This window comes from Martes martes (assembly GCF_963455335.1).
Source record: "Martes martes genome assembly, chromosome: 2".
Lineage (NCBI taxonomy): Eukaryota > Metazoa > Chordata > Mammalia > Carnivora > Mustelidae > Martes > Martes martes.
The window spans coordinates 129,840,141-129,860,196 of record NC_137889.1 but is presented as its reverse complement, the minus strand read 5'-3'; the positions used below and the strand labels follow the sequence as shown (position 1 = coordinate 129,860,196).

The following is a 20,056-nucleotide window of genomic DNA, read 5'->3' as shown; positions in this document are numbered from 1 at the left end:
CATAGTTTCATCAACTGAAAATTGATTAAAAGTATCACTTTTCATATAAATGTTGTGATGAATAGCACAGTACTTGTCACAGACGGAATACTTAATAAATATTAGCTTTTATTATAGTTTTAAAATTATCCTAGTTTTGCTTTTAATGTGAGTCCTCTGTGTTAACTTCGCTTTGTGCCACAATTTGAAATTGTATAAAAATCCATGGTTGAGGGGTGCCTGGGTGGCTCAGTGGGTTAAGCTTCTGCCTTCCACTCAAGTCATGATCTCAGGGTCCTGGGATTGAGCCCTGCATCAGGATCCCTGCTCAGTGGGGAGCCTGATTTCCCCTCCCTTTCTCTGCCTGCCTTTCTCCACCTACTTGTGATCTCTGTCTGCCAAATAAATAAATAAAATCTTTAAAAAAAAATTCATGGTAGAGATGGCCTTTTACCACCTTTATCAAGAAAAGATTATTAGTCACACCTGCCAATATAACTTAAAATATAACTATTCCTTCCTTATCACTAATAATTAGAACCATTTTAGTAGGTCCTTCACAGTATTGCAAGAATTTTTTAGTTTACTTTTTATTCCTACCCAGAACTTCTACTGAACAGGGGATTTCACATGCATTTATGGAATGAGTATGCCATGCTCCACCCTCCTCCCCAGCAGGTCATAATATATTCTCTCTATAAAATGGAGATTGTTTGGTCTTAAATTATTCCCAACTAAAACTTGACTCAGGACCCTAATTTAGGTATGAGAACTGATTTGAGTCTCTAAATCAACTGCAGAACTCTATCAAGGTCATAAGATTTTCAGTAGTAGAGCTAGGAGATAATCTAGTTTGAAATAATTTCAGAGGCATCATGCTGTCCATTTCATATTGTTTGTATATTTTCTATAGTATCAAAGTTAAGAGTGGTACTAATCAAATATATACATTAAGTTACATGTTTAAAGCCTTTAAATTTTCTTTTAAATTCATGTCAATCTTTTCCTGAAAAGAGACATTTTAGTATATGTGTATATATGTTTTTTTGATTATAGTATCAGAGCTAATTAACGATTATGTTTTTTCACAACTATTGTTTAAGTTATCATCATCTCCTTTCATATACAATTTGCAGATTAATAAGTGGCAAGCTTTGCAAAGTGCCAAACACGGTACAATTCCCTAGCCTAGATTGAATACAAAAGTATTAAATTCATCATCCACTCAGTTCTGCTTGAATCAGTATTAGTATCAAAGTATATATTTTGTTCAAAGTTTTACCCTTTGCCCTTGATCTGATTTCAATTATACTTACTTAATATCTGCACATTCTAGAAACACCAGAATTTAGGAGATTTTCATCTTCAATTTTAAGACCTATTCCCCTTTACTAACAAACCCAGATGAGATGAATATTTCATTCTTTTGTTTGGATTATAATTTCTGCCCTTTAAGCAGAAAAAAAAGGTCTATTCATGACTTACATAAAGAACAATTCTAAGATGTACTTTTATTTAACGCAAAGCAGTTAAGGTATTAAAAGTGAGCAGTACATACTCTTTCAACAAAAAAGTTAGGTTTTTTAGAATCTGCTTGTAAATAAACATGGCATTGATTTCAAGGTTTTGAACGTACAAAAATTCACTGGGTTCCTTTTGTCCTTTTATCTTCCTGTTAGTTATAAGAAAGAATGTGCGCGCTTTAAATCCTCTTGACATGTCTGTCACCAGCACAATAAACTCCTCTCCTGAGCAGAAGAGACCCTTGTCTGTCACTGGGATCTCTCCGGAGGTGACGATTGCCAAGTGGGTTTTCTGTCGACTTCCTAAAATGTAACCTCCTCATCCAGGCTGCCAGCTCTAGCATGACAGATTGGGTGGATGATTCCATCATCGCGTCACACTATGTTTTACCACTTGGGGCCAGATGTCATCTTTGGGGAAGAGAGTTAAAGCTTTTGTCAGAGAGTATTTCTCTTGTTTCACTTAACATCTACTCACCTTTTGGTATTGAAAGAATAAAAAATACAAACTGATAAGACTATCCCCAGGCAGAGTTTTCATGCTACCCAAAGCAGTCTCGGCAGTTATAAAGATCCTTCAATAATCTGTCAAAAACTGACATCACAGTGTAAAGAGCTGTTCATTTCTATATCTCATTTTGGATTGATGTACGTGCACTTTTATATCCTTCAGTTCGATATAACATTTGGCCTTTCATGTTCTCAGTTTAAGCTACAGGGAATTCAAAGCTATTTCAAAGCATAATTATATCAATCTGCATATAAAAGGCTCTATGTCCTACAGAGGGTTCGATGGAAAAGCAAACTCTTTCAAAGAAGAAAATTAGAAGTAATTCCCACAACTAAAATTCACAAAAGTTAATACATTTTTCATCTGATGAGAACAGTTTTATTTTTTTTTAAACCAATAGAAGATTAATCAAGAAAGTGTTGGGGACTTTTTTTGTAAGGTAGGGAGGAGTAGAGTAAGAAAGGAAAATTGGAGAGGACAGCACAAACATGATGCAGGTACATTATACATATTGTTTGATTATACACATCACATCAGAAAAATCAATAATTCATATTGCTATGGCAGACAATAGGATTGCCAATTCCATATTGTACTAGTTAAATGTTGCTGGAAAACACTATACTCCAAATTTGTATGATTCAAAACTCTTAGTGCACTTTAACTGGGAACCTCTGCCTAAGGGCTCCTTTGAGATTGCACTCAAGCTGTTGGCAGAAGGTGTGGTCTCCTCTGAAGATGCAATTTGGGAAAGGGCTTCTGCTTCAGAGTTCATTCATGTGTTTGTTGAAGGGCCTCGATCTCGTGCCACATGGGTCTCACCACAGAGCTGCCTCCACATCTCTGCAAGCAATTCAGAAGAGAATGAGAAAGTGTACAAGGAGAGTCCCAAGATGGAAAACATAACCTTTATATAATCTAATACCAGAACCAAATTCTGTTTCATAGAAGTAGGTTCCATAGCTCAACTACTTTCAGGAGAAGGGGGTACTCAAGAGTTCAATACCTGGAGGTGATAATCATTATGGGCCATCCTAGAGGCTGCCTACCCTACATATTACATTCATGTTAAGTTGCTTTTGGTATTTTGTTATATTACAGAAGACTTTTGAAAATGTAAGTCCTGTAGTTGTGGTTTTAAACTGAAAGTTGCCACTCCACAAATTTATTTTTTCCAAATATCTACTCTCCAAATATGCCTTTAGTAGTTTTAGTAGTTTTCAAACGTTTCATAACTAGAAAATGACAAGTACGGTTATTTTAAATCTTTAAAGTAACTCTTTGTTAATCTTTTTTTGTTTTTTACCATGGCAAAAGAAAGATTAAAAAAAAAAAAAACCCACCTCACAAACATAATTGTGTAAATTCTGAAGCTAGCAAAATACTTAGCACAGAAGTTATGTAGCATATGGTTATCCTAGTCCCAAACAGTAAAATGTGTCTGTATGTGCCAGCTCTTAATTACCGGCTCATTAACACTCAGGTGTCAATTGCTGGTGGCAAAGGCAATACCCAAACGGCCTAGTTTCTGTCATGCACAGTGTAATTAAATTGACCTCAAGTACTAAAGCTTGCAAGTTGCCTGATACTTTTGGACACTAATTTCAGGCATTATTCAAAATAGAATAATATGGTGAATAAACTAATGTAAGAGAAAAGCACTATCAGGTTTCAAATTGTATATTCATACATAATTATAATCTTAGAAACAATTGAATAAATAATCACAACTCTAATCTATATCAAATATAACAATGCATATCATCTACTTGGTTTTAACGTTATCAATCTAAAGCTCAAGTTTAAAGTTTATCAATTTTAAAACTCAAAATAATGTTAAACTTGTTACAAACCAAAAGAAAAATAAATCATTGTAATAGTCACATTTGGGAAATAGAAATTGCATATCATTTTTTATAATTTCAATTATTGATATATAAAGAGAAAATGTGTATATCTTACATTTAAAATATTAATTCCCAAATGTAACCCAATGTGAAGCATATTCATGTCTTCTATATGATTCTAACAACAAATATGTACTTCTAGCAAGAATCCCACAAACTCTCCATAATCTAAGAGCTTATTTTTTCATGACTTTGTGTTGTAAGACTTAGCTCATTATGTGAAAGCTTATTTTTAAGCTTCCATTTAAAGAGAGAGAAGAGATGAATTCATGCACAAACCTTTGCTTTTCATAAAACCTCACATAAGTGAAAAGAACATTTTCTGCAGAAAAGCCTACAAGAACAAGCAAAAGACAAAGAAACAAGTGAGCAAACAGCTATAACAACATTTTGGAAGTTTGGAAGTGGATCAGTAAGATGCTATCAAAGTACTAGTTTTAAAAATATGTAATCTTGAGCTGGAAGTTAAGAGTATGAGGAAAGAAATCTGATTTATCCCACAGAATATTCCAAAGGCTAAGGAGTTAATAGAACAAATTAGTTCTGAAGTGGGAGTGAATATAAAAATAAAAAGAAGGATCAAAAAATGTCATTGAGAAGCAATTAGACTCCAGGATTCTTTCATCGACTGTGCATATGTAGGTGATCAATTATCCTCTCTGGTTAGAAGACAGGAAATTTATTCTCTAAGGAGGTTAAAACAGAGGTGCCTACATTGGAAGACAGTAGGTACGGTTTAATGTGAGATCATCATACCCAGAAAACTTAGACTCTTGGGTCTCCCAGACATCTTTCCCCAATTAACTTTTAGAATGCAAGTACAAAGGCTTATACTTCTAGGCAGAAGATCTGAATACATTTCTCTGGATACCTCTAACTAGTCTAAGAAGAAAAATATACCAAACATATTGACTTTGGGTTTTCCTTAATTACATGATCCAGCAAGATCACCCTATAGACAAACATACTCAACAAGCTTTCCACACAAGGGCAGAGTTTACCTTCAGCCTTTTAGAGTATCATTTTTAATTATGGACACACAGCTAAGCATCACCAGACACTGGCAAAAAAAAAAAAATCTCTACTGTAGATTCCTGGAAAGAGATACTATTGCAAGAAAATAAAATGTAATATAAGCTATCATTAATCTTTTCAGGGGAATACGAGAAAATATTGTATACATGAAAAGAGTTCAAAATACCTTTAGAGAGGAATATTGAGAAAACATTAAAAAAAACTCTTAGTCTTAATAATAATACAATGAAATAAAAAGCTCAGTAGAAGTTTGAAAGACAAAGATAAGAACATCTCTGAGAAAGCAGATTAAAAAACTGTAGAAAGTAGGAAAGAAAAAGTGGAGAAAATTGGTAGGTCAGTAGAGGAGGTTCAATATCTAAATATTAAGGGATTAAAAAAAGATGAAAAGAAGTAAGGGAAGAAATGATGAAAGCAATAATTCAAGAAAATTTCCAAAAACTGAAAGGTTGGGTGTAAAGACTGAAAGAGTTTACTAAGTATCCAAAATTCAGATGGAAACAGATCTACATCAAATCATGTGATAACTGGAGCGCCTGGGTGGCTCAGTGGGTTAAAGCCTCTGCCTTCAGCTCAGGTCATGATTCCAGGGTCCTGGGATCGAGCCCCGCATCGGGCTGTCTCTGCTCAGCAGGGAGCCTGCTTCCTCCTCTCTCTCTGCCTGCCTCTCTGCCTACTTGTGATCTCTGTCTGTCAAATAAATAAATAAAATCTTAAAAAAAAAAATCATGTGATAACTATGAAATTTCAGAACTTGATGACAAAGAGACCCTCCCATAAGTTTCCATAGGAGCTGGGGGACCTATGCTCATAAAAAGTTTAGTTTCTACTTTGGAAAATGTTCTACTTTGGAAGGCAATGCAGGAAACCTCTCAAAGAACTTAAGCTTCATATCTGACAAATTTGGCTTGAAGCAAGCCTAACCAAGACTTAAATTGTTCAAGATTTTGGTTCTCTCCAACAGCATACCACTCACTCTTATGGTATAAACAAAATTAAGCCCAATGTATGTGTTGCCTTGACATCTGGCACAACTAGGAAGACTTCAAATAACCTAACTCCCAAGTTTCTCACTCCATTCTTCTCCCAAAGATAAGATCCCCTAACCAAACAACCCTACTTATCAGGGGGACCAGTTGAAGGTGGGTGTCAGTTCCTTGCTCTCTTATAGAACAAGCCAATTCAAACAAGCCAATCCTATCTCACCAGAACCAAGGAATGTCTCCCCACTGATACTACAAAGCATACCTCCTGCAGCCCCTGGCTATTCACTCTGTTACTGAATGCAATCCCTTATGGCCATGTGCAGCATCCTTCCTGCCACCTTCCACCCCAAGGCTGTGACTTAGTAAATTGCTGTTGGTTTCTTCTGTCCAGTATTAGGTGCTACATATTTTCCAACCCCATAATTCTAGGACAGAAATTTCTCCCTCACCTCAAAGGGGAGATGAAGAGGTAAGTAAAACAACTCTTTACAAGATGATGCAACCATGACCGAGGACACCCGGTCAGCTAAAATTAACTGCTCCTGGATGACTAAATGGTTTCATGATATAGGCATGGCTGCCTGGGACCAAACTGTCATTGCTGGTGGACTTGCACTTTGGCCTATTGGCCACTGTGTTGTCTTCAGCAGATACTGCCCTCCCTTCCCACCACAGAATGCTCTTGTCCTCAAGAGGAGATTGGTTGTTAATTAACGATTCCTCAGCCTATGTTCTACTGGAGTCAGTCTATGTCTAGCAAGAGTCTCTGGGACTTCTGCCTGTAATGGCAGTGACAATACAAAACCTTACCCAATCAGCTGGTGCTTCAGTTCCACTTACAAAGATAAGCTAGAGCTCTCCGGTCACTGCATCTAACTTGAAAACCATCACTAGCTACTTGGCGCAGCCATCTGGACATTCTTGTGGTTGTCCACCTTCAGGGGAAGTCAAAGGGTGGCTCATTTTGAGGTTTGTGGAAAGGAAGAAGACCACCACTCTAGCGAGAATTAATCATGACACCTAAGTCACTTAATAAGAGTTGTTTGGGCGAGTATAGATACCTTGCCCATTTCCTGTGCTGCTGTTCGCCTTGCTGCTATCCCAAGTATACATTTCAGGCAACCTATGGACCAGGCACTGATGAAAAAAAAAGAAGAAGAAGAAGAAGAAGAAGAAGAAGAAGAAGAAGAAGGGGAAAGGACATGGGGTACCAGGCTCTCCCCAAATAATAGAGGAGGTGACACAACTGCTGTTTCAATGAAACGTCCCTAACCAATGTGCCTGGACTTGTCTTCGTGCTGCTGGCTACCAGCAGGCCAAATGGTTAATCGTCTAATCATGGGGCTTGACCACTCAACTAGCAAACCGACTAGCAGTGGTAGTTGTTGGCCACATACCGAGCTCCTCTACAAACAGTCTCTCACAGACCCTGAGCATCTATTCTTCCATACCACGCTGGTCATTATGCCTTGGGTCAAGGAACCAGCACTCACAAGATCTGCATAGTTATCAAGACCTCCATTTTATAAGCTGGTGTCAAATCTGACCCTCTGACATATACCATCTGCAGGAAGGTAGCCTCACCTCTCCTCAGATCCTTGCTAGATACCACAGTGTTAGAGGAGGTCAACCCTCTCCCAGCCCCCTTAGCAACATGGAAAGCCCCATAGGAGCGAGTAAGTGAATCATTAATGGAGTTTATACATTTTATGGAACATATTGCCGCCATTATATATGATGGAACCTGGTGGAATGTTCTGCTTTTTATTCCTTATCCAGGATGTCCCAGATAATGCAGGATCTAAGGGTCAGCACAGTTAACCATATATCAGGCAGACATCTTAGCACCAGATACCCTGGCCAGAAAATGGCTCCATATGTACATTTTTCTAAACTCTTGGTATATTTTATAAGAATTTCTCCCTTAGAGGTAAAGGACTCTAGCAATCTTGTTTCACACAGACCTAAATTATAAATCAAAGGAACAGATGTCACTGTGTGTACTAAGGCCACAATTTGGCCTCACCAGAACATTCCTATTCTCCCCTTTGGAATTTTGGAGATTATTGATAGTGACCAAGGCATCCATTTCACTTCTCAAAACAGACACTGTTAGGCTCTGGAAGAAGACATTCAATACAACTTCCATGTCCCCTATAGGCCTCAGGCTGCCAGTTTAGTTGAGAGGTTTAATGGCTCCTTCAAAGAATTCCAAAGAAAGCAAATAATACTCTGCTATTGCCACAGGCATGAATTAGTTTAAATCCACATTCCCTAGGGACATGCACTCCCTGTACTAATGCCACAAATGTTCCTCAATTTCCTTTATTGGCCATAAAGGGAAAAACCTCAAAGGGAAAAACTTCTAAAGTTCGTATTTTTGAAGTTCACCTCACTATGTGGCCCTCTGTGTTGGGGAGACCCATGGCTGATGCATTCAATTGAAAATATACAGATTATGATCTGCTGAATGAAGAGGCATAAGCCATCCTCACAAATTTGGCAGATATCTCCTTCAGTATCTAAGCTCCCACTTTGTGAACGTGAAACCACAGTCATTTTGATCAAAAACAGTTTCAGAAAAAAACAAAAACAAAAACAAAAACAAAAAACAGTTTCAGTATACTCACACAAAGGAAGTCAAGTCACAAGATTTATTACTTACAAATCTCAGGACTGTGGGCAAAGAGCCAGGGAAAGGCAGATCCCTGTCCCAGGCCATGAGTAAGCAGGCGATTGAGAACGGGGTAGCAAGCACTTAAAAAGGGGTTGCAGTGGACGTCACTGACTTTTCGCTGGCTTAATTCTAAGTGGTTAGTTTAAAAGGTGTCCCAGGAAGAGCAAAGTGGGAACTTCTGGTGGGAATCCTAAGCTCAGGTCCTTATCTAAACATCCAGACTCTCTGCAAGAATAGGGTTATCATACTCTGAAATGCCTAGGAAGCAACTCAAAATATTTATTTTTCTCCTCACACTGTCTTCTTCCTGGTCAAGTGCCTACTTCATGTCCTGGAGAGGTACTTCTACTACCTAGAAATCTCAGTTCATCACCAAGGTAAAAATTGGTATCAAGATAGCGAGGAGTCAATTAAAGTATAAGGACTAAAATTAAAGCCCAATATTATGTTCTACCTTGACATCAGGCCTATCTAGAAGTACCTTGAATGGTCTAACCTCACCTTCCTCATTCTCCTTGGGAAGATATGATCCCCTGGCCAAATAGCTCTGCCTATCAAGGGGACAGATTACAGCTAATTCTTAAGTGGTGTGGTTTCATTTCCCTGTTAGCTCCATTGAATTCTCCCTGGTCACATCCCCCAGCAGAAACCAGGGAGAACCCCTCCCTTTTGATACCAAAAAAGCCTGCTTCTTAGAGCCTCCCCACCCCACCTCCTATAGTGTGGCCCTGTATTTTGTGTGGTGTCCTTCTCCCCTGGTCTGTGAGAATATGTGGTTCATAAATTGTTGTCAATTTTATCTGTCTCTCTAGCGTCAGATGTTGCGTGTTCCCCATCTCCAAAACCCTAAGGTGGAAATCTCTCCCTCTCCAATAGGGTGGATAGCTGACGATTAAAATCACCCTTTACTTGACTTCTTATTTTGGCTAAATTAGTTGAAGTAAGTTGAGCTAGGTTGGGTGAATTTATTAGCTGGGATGATGATGATTTTGTAAAGTCAGGTTATTCAGACCTATTCTCAATGAAGTAGCAGTTGTTAATAGCATTTCTCTGGGAGATGTACTCCTATTTGACTCTAGTTTTGCTTATTCACTGCCAACATAACATGGTGGTTAAGAGGAATAAAAATGCATATATTAAAACGGTTTATTCTAAATATAAATCATAAAAGGACAGTCAGAACTGTCTTTAGTTTCTTAGGCCACATTTCATGGTGCCTTCTACATGGGAATCATCCTTAGAAATGAGCATGTGGCATAGGGAGAGCATTGAAATTTAAAAATATAAAGTGAAGTTCTAGATGCTATAGCTTATTTTTATATTTTCAAATATAGTTACTCCTAGAATTTCAAGTTAAAATAAGACACAGAGACTAGAGATGTAGCCTGGCATAGGTTAAGAATTCAGTCAAGAGAAAGAGTTTGGACCTTACATTTATGGTTATGTTCTTCCATCAGTTGGTCTATATTTGTCTCATTTGCTTCATAGGACGAGAATATTTTCAAGGACCTGCTCGGCACTAAAAGTTTATTATTCTGGGGGGTCCACTTAAAAAGAAAAAAGAAAAGAAAACTAATTGCTAATAGAGTTTAAAAAGGAGTTGATGAATACAGGTCAAACAGATAATAGAAGATAAATAGATAAAAAAAGATAAACAGATAAATAAAAGATAAATAACTTCTTTACAATTATCATGTCTTGTTTATTTTTATTTATATGTCTTCCTCTTCATTATGTAGTGTCAGGCATGTCACAAAAAGAGCCAGAGTTTTGATTTAATCTGCATCCTTTTTAAATTAGTCAAGATCACTTTTGGCATAAACACTAGCCAAAGTTGCACAGGGGAAAAAAAGAAAACATTTCAAAATATTTCTAATTTACATATTATGTATTTGTAGAATTATTTCCAAATAATCATAAAGAAAAAATTCAACTTAAGAGTTTTAATTTAAATGGTCATAATAATAATGTTACCACAGAGAAAATGAAGTAAAATACAGTAGAGACTGTCATTTGATTATAAGAGTAAAAATCTAAAATATTCTGAATATGTTTAAATATAATGCAGTTTGGCTTCCAGCTGGACAGCAAGCATAGCAAAAATTGAATGATAGAAAATTAACAACCTCTCCTACAAATAAAATTACTCTTTTCTTTCTTTTATGTTGTCTTCCTTGAAGGCAGCATGATCCACTCAGACAAACCAAAGCTCCCAGTCATAATTACTTCTCCCTCTCCCTCATCAGTCATCTGACCACCTAACCAGGGAGGAAGTACCATCTGTTTGCTTTCTCAATTGTCTCTCAATTCTGTCCTTCCACCTCCATTTTTACTAGTCCAGTCTGTAAGTTACTTGTGCTCACTTGCTTCCTAGCTAGATTTACAACAACAATAGGTTTCTCATTATCCCAATTTCTCTTTTTTTTGTTTTTATTGTTATGCGTTATCTCATAACATCATCTAAATCATAAAGTGTCATTATTTGCAGCATTTATTTTCATCTCTTAATTATTATTATATCTAATACTGGAATAGACTCTTCTAGAGTGTTAAAGGAAGTATTATATTCAAACTAAAACTATGTTACATATCTAAATTTTAAAAATACTTAATATCCTTGATCACCCCACCTACCTGACTTGTAATTGAAAACATACTTACCACCTCAGCAGCAATACTCTTGACTAACAATCACAATGCTGTAAACTTGTCTTCTAACTCAGGAAATGTTATGCCAGTACACATGATTCTGCAAGATCTCTTAATGGCATTTCCAGTTTCTCCCCTGTTCTGGTCCCTATAATTGCAAGTGGACTTCCTCAAGATTATTGAGACACCTTTGAACTTAAAATATTTGCAAACACTGTCATGTAAATCCATACATCCTTGTCAGAGAAACAATGGGCACAAAACACACTTCTACAGAAACATTCCAATGAAATAGTTTGGTATCTGTATATTTTAAAATAAAATTTATATATCCTTTCTCTGTTTTACTCCTTTTTTTTCTTTAAGATTGTATTTATTTGAGAGAGAGAGAGACAGCAGAGTGAGAGTGAGAGAGAGAGAGAGCATGAACTGTGGGGGAATGGCAGAGCGAGAAGCAGGCTCCCCACTGAACAGGGAACCTGACACTGGGCTGAATCTCAGGACCCTGGGATCATGACCTGAGCCAAAGGCAGATGCTTAACCAATTGAGTCACCCAGGTTCTCCTCTTTTACTCCTTTTTAAGGTTTCTCACTTTACCTCAGTCTTTATTATATTTTAATTAGAATTACCCAACCATCATTTATTTTCAGTAGCTTTCTCCTTGTTTTAACTTACATATGTATATGACTACATAAACTTTAAAAATCATAACTGTTTCTCAGTCTCTTAAAGCTTACTGGAGAATGAAGGAAGGCAATGGTTGTATTCTCTCTCCCTCTCTTTCCCTCTTATTTCTCACTTTCTGTCTCTAATTCAACTTTACTTAATATATTTTATTATAACTATTGTGCTGTCTCTTTGTGGTCCATGTAGCCAGTATGAAATAAGGATGTGACCACAAATTGCCAGAAGAAATTGGATCATTGATTTTCCACATGTGGAAAAGGTCATGCCAGCTTCTTGAAGATCAAATATATCATTACCTTCCAACCAGACATTCTGATAGTCTAAAGATTAATTAATAGGGTGTATAGAATATATGTTTGCCTATAATATGATTTTATCCATGCATTCCTCCATGAGCCTCTTTGTGTTGGTTAATATCTCTCACCATCACAGACACATACACAGAGACATACACAGACACACAGACACACACTCACACACACACAAATATCAATTTTGAGAGAAGTATATTGCCAGAAAATCTTGAAGTTGGCCATTCATTTCATTATTAATTAGGAAACACAGCAAGAATATTAAAAACTCTCACACTTCTAGAATAAAATTGTTTCAGTCTTATGTAGTTCAACACACCAATGCTTGTTTTCATCCCTCTTTTCATGATTAAGAGAAGAGTCATTCATCACGATAAAGGAGCAAGTGGATGGAGATGGTGTTCCAAACTAGATAATTGTAAAATTCATTAAATGTTTCTTACTCCCAGGCAGACTAGGTGAGCAATGATCCAATGATTAGCAACTACTCTCTCAAAGAAAAGTAAATATGTAAGATGAAGCAAACTAAAAACTGTTTTCATCTATACAATATTCTCAATAGAATTTTTACATGGATTAATTAATAATTAATTACATTTCTTTTAAAATTTAAGTGCCCCTTTAGAAACACTAATTTAGTCACAGATTAATATGAGCTGCTTTAGTTTGGTGGTAAATTTAAAAACCTAGTTTTCATTATGAGGAAACAAAAGCTTTGATTAATTAAAGAGAAAAGAAGAAAATAAAATAATTTTGAACCACCCAAGGACAGATCTAGGGAACAGGGTCTGCCAAGCTAAGAAATGACAACTTCAAGATGTCTACAATTACAATCATTGGGGGGGAAAAAATCCATTCAGTGCAACAGATACTGCATACGGAAGGTTTACATGGCACTCCTTTATTATCTTGATTTAATCTTGTTTGTTTAAAGATCATACTGTAGAAATGAAGAAAGAAATCAAAGCTGTTTATGCTGTTACTATCCATCAAGGACTACTTGAAAGGGGAATCTCCCACAAGCTAAGTTAACCCAACAAGCAGAGCTCCAGGCCCTTACCAGAACATACCAGTTATCAGAAGGATAAACTGTTAATATTTATACTGGCAGCCAGTATGCCTTTGAGGTAGTCCATGATTTGGGGATGTTATGGAAACCAAGGGATTTTCTTATGTCCTCTGAGACCCTAATCAAAAAAGGACCACAAGTAAAAGAACTTCTTACTGCTATTCTTTTACCTTCTGAAATTGCTGTCATCAAAATTGAGGTCCACACGAAAAAGACTGAAATTGAACATCAGGGAAATCTAGTTAACTTTCACGCAGAGTCAGTAACAATGGAATCTGTAAAAGTCGCAACTCAGGTGGTGAACTCCTGCTTCAGCAAAAAATAACCCCTCATTGCTAGACTTTTGTCATCTTGAAATGCTTGTAACATAGCAATTGTCTGATCCTGAATCAGAAAAAATAAGATGGGCAAACAATGGCTGTAAATTAAATAAACAGTTGGGGCAATGGGAAACCCAAGAGGTTGGTTTTTTCCGGCCCTCTAGTAAGCCCCAATTTTCAGGTTTTCATTCCTTTATCCACCACGGTGCCTTTAACATTACTGAAATTATGAATAGACATTGGTGTAGCAACTACCATAAAATTGTGCAAATAGTTTACTACCAACATCTAACCTGTCAGATCTATAATCCTAGAGAAACTATTTTTGTCCCAAGAGGCCTCAGACTTACTCCCTCTGGTCCTTTCAAGCACCTGTAGCTGGACTTCATTCAGTTGCCACTTACTGTAGGTTATTGATATGTACTTGCTATTTTCTGCATGTTTTCTAGGTGGTTGAAACTTTCCCCTGCTACAAAGCTGATGCTCTCAGAGTGACAAAGAAATTATTAGAGAATGTGTTTCCACTTGGGGATTACTTTCTGCAGTCTCCAGTGATAGAGGCACCCACTGCACTGGATGAATCATCTGAGCCTTAACAAAAACCTTGCAGACTTCTTGGAATGATTACTAGCCCTATCATCCTCAATCATCAGGCAAGGTCAAGAAAACTAATGGTATTGTCAAACTCAAAATCGCTATGCTTGTTGAAACTACTGGACTCCCTTGACCTACAGTATTGCCTCTGGCCTTGCTGACTGTTCTCAGACCCCCTTTGGGAAACATAAACTAATTCTATATGAGATAGTCACTGGTACACTAATGTCTATTGGTATACAACTTTCTGGTGCTCCCTCATTGTCTTGCTAGTATGGCTAGCTACTGTAAGTATTTAATGCCTTATGCTAAAGAGTATCAATTGGTTAAAGAACCCCTCCCAGATCCCAATTCAAAGGATCCTGTTTGTTGGCCATTGTCTGAAGCCTGGTGACTAGATATTCTGGAAACATCATCATCAGAGGACTCCTCTTGAACCCCACTGGAAGGGATGTTACCAAGCACTCTGAACCACCAACACTGCTGCAAAACTGGAAGGCACTGAGTCTATGGTACATACATAGCTCACAGCTAAAGAAGGCTTTACCTGACATCTGGTCCTATACAGACACTGAAGACCCCTAAATCAAACTGACAAAGAATACAAGTAGCTGACATTAGGGTAGACTATTTCCACCCAACACATCAGATTAAAACTTCCTCCTTTAACTGATCATGAAAGCTTTTTTTTTTTTTTTTTTTTTTTTTTTCCTTCTGTGTCTTTCCTTTACTCTTGGCCTGGAAATCTAACACCGTCATCCATACTTCCCAGACAACGCTAATGGTGGTGAGCTTCAGTCAGTCCCTCTTAGAAGTCTTTTACCAAGTTCAACTTTTATGACAGAACATCTAGTGCCTTGTTTTTTCCTTCCTCCAATTATAACTGTACTTACACAATTCAACTCATATAGCTATGTAGATCTTTGTACGATTACACTCTCACATTCCCATGAGTATCTAGATCGGATCTGCTCCTAATCACTAAGAGATCTCTCCAGCAGCACACATCTTTGTAAGGTATTCAGAATGACTCTTTATTTTAGGCTATGAGATTTACTCTCTGAATGTGCTGAAATCCTAACATCCCTGGGTTGAAGGGGCAAATGTATTCATCTCAGAATTTGACTCAGAATTTGCTTCCTTTGGCAGGGCCATACTTCCCTGATTAGGAATAAATGTAAATGAGAATATGATCAGAACCCTTTCAACTTTTGAAGATAGTGTAGAATCTGTTGCTAAGACAATAGCTACCCAACAACTCAGACTTAGACTTTCTGAACACAGTCATTCTTGATAACAAGAAAGTCCTCGATTTTCTTTCAGCTGAGTAAGGAGGTATCTGTGCTGTGGCCACCACCACCTGCTGAACCTGGATTAACATTTCTGAGGAAGTGGAGTCTTGGGCACTTGGATCCCTGAGCAAGCCACTTGGCTTAAAAAGACCCCTTTAGTGGGGTCTTTGACTCATTTGATTTTGATTGGCTTGGGTTTTGGGGACCATGGCTCCAAAGTGCACTCCAAACATTAAAAATATCCTGCCTATTATAATCGTAATAATCTCCCTAGTGCATTGTATTCACTCAAAAGCCTTAAATGCATGTTCACAGCTGCTAACCACCAAGAAAATTATCTCCCTAAAACTAGAATTCCAGAAATGAAGCGAAGAGAATGACAAATTTAAGGACTGTGAACCTGGAACCATGACCTATGGATACCACAAAAAGAAACAACAGAAACTGCCAAGTGGTAGCTGAGAGTGGTGCTAATGCCTTGAATTTTGATCACGTCTCTCAGTCAAGCTGACAGTCTGATCAAAAGGAAGGAATTGTTAAAAAGGAAGCCACAGGTCCAAAATGAAGTCACTTCTGCTAGGCCCACATCACCAAATGGGGGCTTTATTCCTAACCTAATTGCAGTTTCAACCTTCCCCAGGAATGCAATCTTAATTAGTCCGTCTGGAATTTTCTGCTCAGCACCAGTGAAGTAACCCACATAATAAGATCCTTTTATTCCCCAAAGGGAAGTGACCTTTCCTGAAATAATCCTTTATTTTGTTTATGACTCCCTTGTCCTGGCTTTAAAAACCTTTCCCTTTCTGTAGCACTTCGAAGCTCTCTTCTACTTTCTAGATGGGATGTTGCCTGATTTATGAATTATTCAATGAAGTCAGATCTTTAAAATTTACTCAGTTGAATTTTTGTTATTTCACACTGCCCAAATTCATTTCATAATATAAGTCATATGCAAAAAAATATCATTCTGTCAGTTATTCAGTAATTCCAACAAACATTTATTTGCATGGAAATAGAAAGTTATTCAAAAAACACATTAGGGGTTGAGGGGGAAAAATCAGGTAAATATATCCTAGTGCAGTCACACACATATATTTTTCAATAGTAGGAATAGAGGGCTATTTGAGAGTTGCAAAGGGAAATGACCGGAACTCAGCAGCTGTGAGTTTTACTTCCTGGACTCCAAACCACCAATAAATAGAGAGGCAAAGGTGAACTGAGCTAATGAGCGGATACCAAAGGCAAGTCAGCTTGCATGTTGAGATTTTGCAATAAGCACTGCTTAAATACAACTTGAAAGCAGTCTGGAGTTTTGAGAAAGGAACAATTTCCATTTGTAGACTGTATTCCATTCTTCTGGTAATCAAGAATAGTGATAAAAGGATGAAAGTGATATTAATAGTAAAATACACTACCTAATGTGCATTAGCATTGTGCTATGCATTTCACATGTGTCAGTTTACTGAATTCTCATAAGACTTTTACAGCTAAGTGTACTTCATATTTTACAAAGATAAAGATCAAGATTCAGATGCGAAAGAACTTTTTGAAAAGATCTTCCCTCACTTTCTACAGCATTAAATAAATTTAATTTGAAATAGTGATCATATGGTGCAGTGCTTTTCAAACATTTGGGCAATGATTCACAGCAAGAAATATATTTCACATTGTGACCTATTTCACACATGTATCAGAAAAAATGTTTCACAAAGAACTATTTGTTTTTTACCATGAGTGATGTGCTTTCATACTCTTCTATTCTACATTTTTACTATTCTATTTACTTATAGTTTTGTTGTATGTTCTCATCTTAATATATTGAATTACTCTCGTGTCCACAGTTGGGTTTTGACCACAAATTTGATTACTTAATTATTTGACCATTTAATTATTCAGTATTTTCCTATGAGTTCTTTGGTTCTCAAGGCAAACTAGAATTTTCGTGAAGGCAGATATTACTTCCATCCATCCTTACCTCCCCTCATTGTTGGACCTTACTATAGGTGTGTAATTTAATAAAATTTAATTTTTATGTCTGAAAATTCATAGTCTTGGTTAAATGGAAGATTCCATGATATGATTCCCAGAAAGGGTAAAAGTAAGTGATAGGAGACACAGGTCTAGGGGAACAAAGTAACTTGCAGTTATAGCTGTCAACGTTTCATTGAGAATCATCATTCCTATGTATTTCAATTAGTACTTTTCCACCATAGGGTTGGCTTTATTTGATGTCCAAATATGAGAAGTACTTAGTCCTATCTCTCATTGCTTCATAAAATGAATTTCTGTCCAGATACGTGTAGTCTGAACTCAAGAAAATTAGTTACATAAACCACACATGAGATTACAAAGCACATTTCTTCTATTACCTTTTAGCTGTTTCAGACTGTAAATTTCTGTAAGATTCATTCAGATTATTTTTACATTATAAAAAAATCTATTCCATAATTTATATTTTCTTCTTGAATAATGATACCCATCTGTATTTTATTTTTTCTTATGATTCCTTTGACTTTAAATATGAAATAGTTTCTAAAATTTTAGATAAAATGTTTTCCTCTTATTGCTTGAAGGCACTCATATCCTGTGTACAACTTCTCTATATCATTCCCTGTGGACCCTTGGTATTGCTACAAATCAAAAAAATTAAAAAAAAAATAACATTAGATGGATATATATATATATATATATTTAAAATATTCATTGTAGGAATCATGAGAATCATATAGAACTAAATGCCTACTTTCAGAAGAATAAATATCATGAAATCCTTTAAACCTAGCATATGTTTCTTTGAATAAGACTCAGTTTTGAACAGATGTCCCCTTAGACCTGTTATATTAAGACTAAAATTACTAAATCAGCATTAGTTGTTTTTAAACGTAGGGCCATATTTTGCCACTGATTTTTATTCAAAGCTCCCACGGGCGTCAGTGGAAGATCCATGCATGGAAAAATGGCATAATATGTATCCTAGTTTTATTTATTTCATATGTATACAGCAGTATAAAATAATATATTACATTTACACTCATTTTACTTATGTATTGTTATAGCATTCACAGTAACAAACACTATAGTTAAGATTTAAACTCATCTTTTGTTATAATACCCTGTTTTCACTCACAGATAACTGTCTCAAAATGTGTTCAGAGCTGAAATTCCCTGCTTACTTTCAGCTCCACGATGTACGGATGTATTGGAAGTCTGAGTTCTATCATTCAGAAATTTTTGAGTCTCATGTGAAATTTTAATATTGCATCATTAATGCAAAATTTTCATGCAACTCAAAAACATCTGGAGTGTAAAACTTCAAACGAAGCATGTGACAAGCTTTCAAGAAATAAAAGTCATTTTTCTAATTTTACAAATACTTAAAAAATAACAGTGGTTAGAAATACATGCATGCACACTAAAGGTATTAGAATTTTAGTCATATTATTGCCTGCAATACTCTGGCGGCACCCATCTACCAGCATCCTCATAGAATGCTATAATCTAAAACCTATGCCAAGTTTTAGAAGGAAAAAAAATACTCTATTGAACAGTAGTTTCACAAATTACTATATTAGCATTTTGTTGGACCTAGCAGAGGGAAATTCTTTGAAGTGCTAACAATATATAAAATAATTTTACTACTCCATGACATAAAAAATATGGAATTTTGTCATTTTCTGTTTTTCCTTGTTAAAAAGGAACATAAAAAGGATGTTAAGTGCAAAGCCTTTACCACTACAAAATTAGCTGAAAAAGATAAAGAACCCAAGAAATTGCAATATGAAAAATATAGGATTTTCAGAAAAATTATCAAGTATACCAATGTTTTAAATATTTTTGACTTCCTGGGGTATTAAAAGCACACGTAGAAATATGAGGGGGAAGAAAGAAAACCACATGAAATGACAACTAACAGTGCTCTTATCCTTCAGTATCATAATTTTCTTTATCCTGCCTAACATTTGCAATATTCTGGGTAATTATATTAAATATTACCTTTCCTCTAGCAAATACTTTTTGTAAGGTGAAATGGTACAATGCATATGCAGTTATTAAAGTTTTTGTTGAGAATTGTGATGATTTTTGTTCCTCCTCTTGTCGGAGAAATAGGAGAGTTTCTACATTACGGAAGATCTGATGTCAAATTATAACACTATTAAGAAATAAAGCAAAAGGATGAGTAATTAAAATATTTAAATCTTCTCCTATAGTACTTAATTTGCAATGTTTGATAAAGGCATTGCATTTAATATCTTCAAAAAACAATATACATATTCCCTTCATATTTCCCAAGAAAGATGATACACTTATAGTGACACCATTATATCTGTTAAGTAATTCTAACATGATATTTAAATACTGGATTTAAAATGATTTCACAGAATTATGTTTATAAGGTAAAAATTAGAATTTCACATGTGGATAAAATATTTCTAAAAATTGTCGTTTGACATACCTTTGAAACATTAAGATACTGTTTCCACAGGAAAATATTTTGACATTCTTACTACTTTAAAA

General features: G+C 36.1%; 1 protein-coding gene across 1 annotated transcript in view; it reads right to left on the bottom strand.

Annotated features, from left to right (window-relative positions):
• Nucleotides 1–2,788: 2,788 nt before the first annotated feature.
• The window catches only part of PCDH10 (protocadherin 10), a gene marked incomplete at both ends in the record, with an annotated part of 59,362 nt that continues 42,094 nt past the window's right edge, over nucleotides 2,789–20,056 (bottom strand). Inside the window, one exon of the mRNA XM_080796273.1 lies at nucleotides 2,789–2,856. Coding sequence (XP_080652399.1) covers nucleotides 2,789–2,856 — 68 coding nt within the window. The remainder of the gene's footprint in view (nucleotides 2,857–20,056) is intronic.